This window comes from Solea senegalensis, linkage group LG11 (genome assembly GCF_019176455.1).
Source record: "Solea senegalensis isolate Sse05_10M linkage group LG11, IFAPA_SoseM_1, whole genome shotgun sequence".
NCBI classification, from domain to species: Eukaryota; Metazoa; Chordata; class Actinopteri; order Pleuronectiformes; family Soleidae; genus Solea; species Solea senegalensis.
The window spans coordinates 742,710-752,020 of NC_058031.1; the positions used below are offsets into that span (position 1 = coordinate 742,710).

General features: G+C 42.2%; 1 protein-coding gene across 1 annotated transcript; it reads right to left on the reverse strand.

Moving 5' to 3' along the window:
- Window positions 1-62: 62 nt before the first annotated feature.
- LOC122776933 (alpha-1,3-mannosyl-glycoprotein 4-beta-N-acetylglucosaminyltransferase C-like) lies at window positions 63-9,210 on the reverse strand. Its single transcript, XM_044037746.1, has 6 exons — window positions 9,012-9,210; window positions 6,389-6,482; window positions 5,055-5,154; window positions 3,531-3,681; window positions 2,203-2,457; window positions 63-1,365 (listed from the first exon to the last, which is right to left on the reverse strand). The coding sequence occupies exons 3-6, from the start codon at window positions 5,148-5,150 to the stop codon at window positions 473-475; spliced, it is 1,395 nt and encodes a 464-aa protein (XP_043893681.1). The 5' UTR covers window positions 5,151-5,154; window positions 6,389-6,482; window positions 9,012-9,210; the 3' UTR covers window positions 63-472.
- Window positions 9,211-9,311: the final 101 nt, after the last annotated feature.

Genomic DNA, 9,311 nt, shown 5'->3' on the forward strand with positions numbered 1-9,311 from the left:
ACACACAAGCACACACACACACAATCAGCCGTGACTAGTTTTACAAAATAAGACTCCTTTATTTCAGTGTTAAAATAAGTTTGAGTGAAATTACATATATTACATTTTACATTATATGCCTTGAAATGGCGATAGACTCTGCGTTCCTTGCTCTTCTATGACAGTAAACTGAATAGATTTGGTTTGTTGATAAAACAAGAGACTTTTGAGGACATTTTGTGGACTAAAAAAAATCACACACATCAGTGAATACAAAAAAAAATCAATATCATCAATAATGAAAATAGCCCTTAGTTATAGCCCATTTCTAGGAGAAAAAAGTAAAAATAAATGAATCTGGTGGGAATAGGAAGCTCTTCTTTAATAGCATTGGCACTGGAGATGGACCTCTCCCCCTCATTTATTCTTATTTATTATTGTTGATGTTTTTAAGCAGCTATCTGGATTGCACAATGAAAATGAATAATCTATTCTATTCCGTGCTCTGCTTTGTTGTAACCCTGATTTTCTTGATAATGACCCAGTCCGTCTGTCCAGCCGTGATTTTTATCCTCAAACAGGAAGAGGCTGAGCTGTATTTTTTGTCCATCTCTTTAATATTGAACCTCCCGTCCTTTAAAGTTCCCACTGACTGGAACTCCTTGCAGCTCTTCTCCCCGTTCTCAGTGGTGACCACTTCATGGCCTATGTCCACCTGCGCTGAAACCAGGAGGTCTTTCTTGTCCAACCCCGTTTCTATCAGAATCCCCGTCACCACCGCGGGCTCGGCGAACACCACAGTCAGGTAATTTCCTGCTGCTGGGACGCGTCCCCAGAAGAATGTTTCCCCTAAGTCCCAGGCCAGTTTGGGTATGTGTTTCTGGTAGGTGGACATGTCAGAGAAGACCTCAGCCTTTGGGTTGCTATACAAACCCTCCTCAAAGTACTGGTCCTTGAGCTTGTTGTACGTCCCGCCAAAAGAGGAGAAAGTGCCCATGTGTTGGAACAGTGAGGGTTTGAAGTCGATCGGCTTCCTCTGAGTCAGCAGTTCTCGAAAGTGAGACATCAGCCAATCGCAGGGCATTTCCTGGTAGAAGAGGAAGAGGAAGCGGCTCAGCAGAGGGAGGTCCCCGGACTTGTAGAGCTTTCCAATGTAGCCCAGTTCAGAGAATTCCAGCATTGCCCAAGTGTCTTTCTTGGCCTCTTGCTCACCAACGTGTTTCCTGATGGAGGTGAGGAAGTGTTTGGCAGACAAGACGTCGTCCTCCAGCTGCAGGTAGTACTTGCCAAGACTGGCACTGTAGTGGATCAGAAAGGAGTAATCCAGGTTCTGCTTGGAGCGAAACGAAACCCTGTCAGAAGGATCGTTGTAGTTCCTCTTTAGACCTGCAGGGGGGAAGCAGAGAGAGTTCAGTAATCGGCGTCGACAAAAGCCCTTTTTCCACCTGTGGTCCCGTCTCGCCTCGCCGCAGTTTACGTTGGTTTTCCATAACAAAAATAGTACCTGCTCAACGTAGGTTATTATCGCCAGAGCAGGTACTAAAAAAAAGTCATTGAAGCTGATAACGATACCTACATCTTTGGTGCTCTAACGTGTGTTTTCTGCAGAGATGGTGGAGTAACTTGAAAACTTAAAACTTAAAAAACGGGAAACGTCCTCAACTTAACTCAAGCAAGTCCTAAAGCTTACGACTGAAGACGTTGTTAAAAGGCAACCACAACCTGGGAGCTGCTGAGATGACTAAAGTGGCTGCAGCCTCACTGAATACACAAACATATTTAACTACTGATTACTTGCTCAACAACGACGACAACAACAACAACAACAACAACAACAACGGTGTGGATGCATCCTGTCCTTCAGCAACTGATTCAGAAACATCATCTGAATGACGGGAGTTTTAAAGCAGATTTCAATGTGGACAAAGAAGAGGTTTAACAAACTTCTTGAAAGAAGGAAAAAAACTTTTCCTTCTTTGTGTTTTCCTAACGTGTGCACCAAGTTACTTATTAGTACAGACGGTGAAGGTCAACCTCCGAGTCCTTTCCCGGCTCATAGATCCCTGGAAATGTCCGACCAATATCAATCTCAACTCTCCTCGTCTGAAGTTTATTTTATGCAAAAAAAACACACGTTAGCTATAACTAACTATACCATTTGTTTCCTGACATCTCGTGACCTTTAATGAATGCACTGTGAAGATGGCACGTTGTGCTGCACACCTGTAAGAGGAGGATACCAGTCCTGAGGAACATGGAGGACCACCAGCTGGCCTTGTTCCAGCTCTGAGGCAAACACACTTTTGATCTCCGTCACCGTGGTGACCCTCCAGGCGACGTCAAAGTCTGCCAGCAGCACCGCCACCACCATGGAGGAGCGCTCGTCGGGGGACGACTGGGAGAAGAGGGACTGCAGGGTGGGGATGAGGTAGCTGCCCTTCTTCCTCTTCACCGTTGACAACCCGATACATAAAAACCCTGAAAAACACGAGCAGAGAGTTAGAATCACTTATTCTGTGTGTCATTATGTGCCGACGTGTGTTCTCATCTTAAACCTGACACCACAGAACTTCATCTATGTCCATGGTTCTCAAACTGTGGTACGCAAGGAAAATCAGAACTACTCTTCTACTGTATAAACCATGGTATGTGATCAGAGTGGAGCTGAGGGACTTTGACCAGAGTGTTTAGAAAATGAAACAAATAACCAAAAGAAAAAGAGTCATTAGAGTCATTAGAGTCATTAGAGTCACCTTATCTCTCGCTCCATCTTAATCTTAATGTTGCAACTGAACCGAGTCCAGCGGAGACGACTTGGTGTGAAAATGACTTCATTTCAGTGTGTGTGAAGTATATGTGAGGATGAGAGAGCAAATGATCTTACTGGGAATAAATCTGCCTCCTGTGAAAAGTCACTGATCCAACAGTGAACGATGGGCACAGACCAGCCTTCACCAGGTGTATGTCCACAGAGTGCTGCCTCTTCATGTTGTTTCTAACTAGCCTGACATACACCTAGACATAGACATAGACATAGACATGACAGAACTCAGTCGTCACGTGTCTCACCTGCTGACGCTGAAGAGCATCATGACTCTCAGTAGTTAGCGCAGTAAGATGTTTATATCCACTTATATCTGGTCTTTGGGCGCTAAGATGTGTTTTTTAAAGAGTTTCACTATCTTTTGCATTGCAGGGGCGTGTCTGTGTGCATTCTCACTATAGCCAGAGAGTCTATGGTAAAGACGTGTGCGGACGTCACTTGACCGCCACTCGCTGTAAACGAGCGAGACACTTGAATGCAGATCACACACGGTACAAAGTGTAGCTTGTTTAAACTATTGAAGATCATTCCCATCTTCTTCATGTGAGACTGACGGGGCGTAAACAAGCCATGTTTACATGCACACATGTAAACATGGCTTGTGAGAGGATTATGAGTGGATTACCATCATCATTATTCAGTTGCTCCTTGAGGTGAAAACCTCTCTGATAATCTATGTTTCAGCTTTCACACGACAAATAGAAAAGTTCATAAAAAAATCACTCACTCTGCTGCAAAGATGGCGCTCCAGCAAGCAGCTGATAGGACACATTGAGAGGCAGGTAATCTCCCTGTGCAACCCAGGACTCCTTGTTGACCATCCTCCCCGTGTGCCAAGATAACGGAGTTGAACTGTTTTCACGTGACCCCGTGGAGCCCTGAAAACAAACACACCCCATCATGTCAGTCGTATGGTGTCTTTAAATGTTTCTTAAGGCGAGTGAATGAAAACTCATGCTTTCTCATGTTTGAACTGGATGAACACCTGAAGTGTCGGACTTAGATGAACACATTAACTAATTAATTCTAATTTTTTGTAATCCGGAATCATTCTAACAGGGACCAAAGGAGTGGAGTTGGAGGCCATCACATACACATATTTGAAATGAATTAGGATCCAAATCAAACCCAAAAGGGAGCGAACGCAGGTGTTTCCTGTTTTCTGTTGTGTGGGAGAGCCCACGAACACGTTGCTGTTGTCAAATTTGTTGTCATGCATTTGGAATTTTATGTTGAAAAGACATGAGCATGAGAACATCAGCCTCGGATGTGACAAATAACATGTATGAAAATGAGTCCCAACTGAAACTGGTTTGCAACATCTCTTTGTTCTATACAAGTCTTGTGTCAGCACCATCATCTCACCACCTGTTCCTAACCCGTTCAAGAAGGACGGTCCGGTAAACGACACGCCGGAAATGTGGCTTCTGGATGTCATCACAGTTCAATCTTTCTTTAAAGATAAACTTTTATTAACAAAAACAAAAGAGTAGTGATTCTCAAGCTGAAACCTAGAGCTCGAAATGTTAAGCTCTTAAATTGACACCATTATCACCAACAATGTGAAAACAGATACGGACTTTTCACACTGCTATAGTGACATTAGATTAAGATGGAGCAAGAAAAACATAAGATATTTGTTTCTTTTTCGACACACTCGTCCACACAGAGGAAGCTTGCGTCCCACTGATGGTACACATAGCACAGTTTGAGAACCATGGATCTAGATGTAGTCCCAGGGCTGGGGCTAGTAGTAGTTGGTGCTTGACAATTAACAATATAACACCATAGATTGCATATTCATACATTTATACAAATTATAGTTGTATTATATACTATAATAATAATGATTATTTAGTTTGTACAGCAGAGAAGCAAACCATTATGTAACATGGGGACAGGGTTTACAGTGTCAAATCACAACAAACATCATCTAAAGGCTTGAGTGCCTCGAGAAAACCAACAGTTCACACAGTGAGCAAACACGAGAAGTCTCTAACAGAACCAGACTCAAAGAACGGCCTCCATCGGTTAGGGGTGAAAGGAAAAAATGGGCAACAGAGGACAGAGAAAGGACAAGGGGGGAGGTAGAGACAGAGAGAGACAGAGACAGAGAGAGACAGAGAAAGAGAGACCAGGAGCAGAAATACAACAATTCATCCATCAACACCAGCCTGAGTCATAATTCAAGTGTATTTAATAATGGCCCTAAAGTCAACCTGTGAGTGTGTGTGTGTGTGTTTGCACTTACTGTTAAGGAGAAATTTGAGTGAATAATTAAGTATAATCCTCCAACGAGAAGGATCACGGCTAAGACAACGTTCTTCCTCCTCTGATGACGCCGCATTTCTACACACACACACACACACACACACACACACACACACACACACACACACACACACACACACACACACACACACACACACACGTCTCATTAGACTGGTGAGTAACATAGTCCAACCACCTGTAAATAATTCAGTCAACAGTCCATGAATGTTTCATCAGGGCTCACATACAGAGACTGTGTTCACGGTGCTCGCCTCTGCTTTAGTAAACTTCAGTGAAGGACATTTTCGACTTACGACTAATGAACTCACTCACTCACTCATCTTCTACCGCTTTATCCTGCACATGAGGGTTGCAGGTGCCAATCCCAGCCCTGCCAAACAGGGTAAGAGGCGGGGGTCACACACACCTGGACGGGTCACCAGTCACATCACAGACTCACACTCTGGAGATCAATTTAGAGATTTAAGCCTAACTCATAAATCTGCATGTTTTTGGACTGTGGGAATAAACCAGGTTCATCACTTCCTGTTTGTTCACAATGCTGCCGTTTGAAATGTTTGAAATGCAGATCACAGCGAGCGCCTGTTTCCTCCTTTTGAAGTTTGGAATTCTTTTTTTGCCTGACAAATATCTAGCAGTTTGATGGATGTGTCTGTTTTAGAAGCTGTACTAAGTCTCGGTGTAACAAGGTTTCTTGAGCGTCAGGTCACTATGTGACATTAGGTTGTGTTGTCTTGTCTTACTGTTGGAATCTACAGATCGTCATTCACAACCTGGAACTAAAGGGAATATTTCTATGTGTTGTTGATCCTCAAGCTTGGATATATATGGAGAGAAATGTAAATTGGATGTACGGCAAGTGGAAATAAATGTGCAAACCCTTCACACAACTCTCCCTCGCCTTCGTGATTGATGAATTAAAACCGTAACTACGAATCAAGCCAATTGGATCCTGCTTACACCTAACGACATGTCAGTGGCTTTGGAATTAAGGGTACTACAACAACAACAACAACAACTACAACTACAACAACAACAACAACAACATTAAAGCCTGTAAACAGTTTTGTGGCTCGTCTGTGAATTCTGACTTTAATCTCAGAATTCTGAAGTTTTCTAGACAATGACTAAACATAGTGAGCGTTGTACAGTGCTGCTGTGTTAGTATTTGTAGAGGGACCTGACATGTGAATACTGTGTTAGGGGAACTGAGGGTGACCTTTGCATTTATATTTAGACTGTTTTCGGTGCGCATGCTTCTCCCTCCACCCTGTTTACATGCACTCACTTACTTCAGTGGCACAGATTTCATTACAGTCCAGAAATGGTGTTAAGACCAGACCAGACCAGACCAGATCAGATCAGGGTGACACTTTCTGGTTGTGGCCTATAAAAACAAAGAAAAAAAATTGTTTTTAAAGCATTTAGAACCCACCTAGAGGAAAATATTGAGCTCTTGAAGTAACACTGTTATCGCAAAAAATGTTAAAATACAGTGACAGTCAGTGTTGATTTTGGTCTGGAAACTCTGGTGCAATCCAGAAATACCACATATTACTCTCATACCCTCACAAAAACAAAAACACATGAGGAGACGTCTGAATAATGCCATCACACAAACAATGCCAATCTGATGACATATATTATCATATTAATAGCACCACCAAATAGCAGTGTTCAAAACTTCACAATATCAAACACTCAAGATCGAAACAACAACAACGTGAGAACAATAAAACCACAATGCATGACTCATGGTGTGAACGGTGCACACCCATACAAAGCCACCACACACACACACACAACACACCACTGCAGGTGGCAAGCGGCAAAAGGTCTCGTGAGTGACATTCAGGGAATAGTTTATCTGCAGAAATCCAACATAAGCGTGTTTGTATAAGGTCGGGTCATACTTTCTATCACCTAACATTCGTCTGTAACAGAGCCTTCTACGTGCACCTGTGACCCATTGTGCCAGGGGCGTGGCATTCAAGCTGTCGTGAAAGACATTTCTGCCAATCTGTGTGGAAAGAATGCTTTTTAAGTGGAGCAGCAACAATGGAGTCAAAACATCACTCACACAGACTGGCAGTTGCTAAATTCACCTTTAGCTTTAAACTTACGTCTTACATTTTTACAGACAATTGTGCATATGAATGAATCATATATGTATGTACAGTATATATATATATATATATATACATATATACACAGTATATATATACATATATACATACATATACATACATACACATATACATATACATATATATATATATATATATATATGTATATATATATATGATATATATATATGTATATATATATATGATATATAGGTGATGAGCAGTGCTTGGTTTTTCTCCACACATACCACTTAGAATTAATGCCAAACAGTTCAATCTTGGTCTCATCAGACCAGAGAATCTTATTTCTCATAGTCTGGGAGTCCTTCATGTGTTTGTTGGCTAACTCTCTGCAGGCTTTCATATGTCTTGCACTGAGGAGAGGCTTCTGTGGGGCCACTCTGCCATAAAGCCCCGACCGGTGGAGGGCTGCAGTGATAGTTAACTTTGTGGAACTTTCTCCCATCTATCTACTGCATCTCTGGAGCTCAGCCACAGTGATCTTTGGGTTCTTCTTTACCTCTCTCACCAAGGCTCTTCTCCCACGATTAGGAAGAGTTCTTCCATTTAAGGATTATGGAGGCCACTGTGCTCTTATGAACCTTGAGCGCTGCAGAAATTATTTTGTAACCTTGGCCACAATTCTGTCTCTGAGCTCCTTGAGCAGTTCCTTCAACCTCATGATTCTCATTTGCTCTGACATGCGCTGTAAGGTCTTATATAGACAGGTGTGTGCCTTTCCTAATCAAGTCCAATCAGTTTAATTAAACACAGCTGGACTCTAATGAAGGAGCAGAACCATCTCAAGGACAATCAGAAGAAATGGACAGCATGTGAGTTAAATATGAGTGTCACAGCAAAGGCTCTGAATACTTATGACCATGTGATATTTCACTTTTTCTTTTTTAATACATTTGCAAAAATATCTACATTTCTGTTTTTTTCTGTCAAGATGTGGTGCTGAGTGTACATTCATGAGAAATAACATGAACTTTTTTGATTTTAGCAAATTTAGCAAATGGCTGCATAAATATACACACACACACACATATATATATATACACACACACACACACATATGTATATATGTAGTGATTTAATCAATGTCTTGTACCAAAAAGGCATATTTGAGTAAAAGTACAAGTATCGCAGCAGAAAATGACTTTGGGAGAAGTTGAGGTCACTTTTTTTTATAATATTACTGAAGTAAAAGTTTATGACATTTACTGTACTTAGATATGAAAAGTCCTAAGAGTTAGGACTGAGCCATGGTAGCTCAGAGTTGTCCTTCACAGTGGGAAGGTTGTGGGTTAAATTCCTGGCTCTGCTAGTCTGCCTGTGCCCTTGAGCAAAGACACTTAACTCCATGTTGCAGCGTGTGAATGGCTGAATCATGGGTGAACACTGTAGCGTAAAGCAGCTCATCAACACGAGAAAAGCTCTCTAAATACAGACCATAATAGCAACTCTTCTTCGTCTGGTTTTATTTGGTAGTAACGAGTAACGTGTGCATCTTGGACTTAAGTACAGTAACGCAGTATTTGTACTACACTTGTATGAAAAATACATCTTTAATGAGTCATTCCGGTCCTTATTCCCTCAGTTGCTCAGTTCGATGTTTAAATCAAATCGTTACGCGGAAAACTTCACTCCCGTTAGCGTATATTAAAAAAACACCGCAGTGACATTTGCCTTACGCACAAAATGAAACTGTGCGTACGGAAACACGGCAAAGTTGGTAGGTAAAAAAAAAAAGTAGAAGATGGTGTGAGTTCAAAATAAAAACTTACCTCCGTCCGTGTCCGTGGACGGTGTCACTCCCCGGGTTTAAAGCCCCGCTCACTTAAAAAGAACGGGACATAAAGAGGAGTTCAGGTCAGGAGGAGGAGGAGAGTGAGGAGTGAGAGGAGTGAGACACTGACAGCGACGCAACATGGGAGAAACTGCTCACACACACGTGCTCCACCGGCGTCTCTGTCTCCCTGTCTCCCCCTCTCTCGCTCTCTCTCTCTCTCACACACACACACACACACACACGTTTGCATAGCATTCATAGTGAGGACACTCATGACATGAGACATTCTCTCACT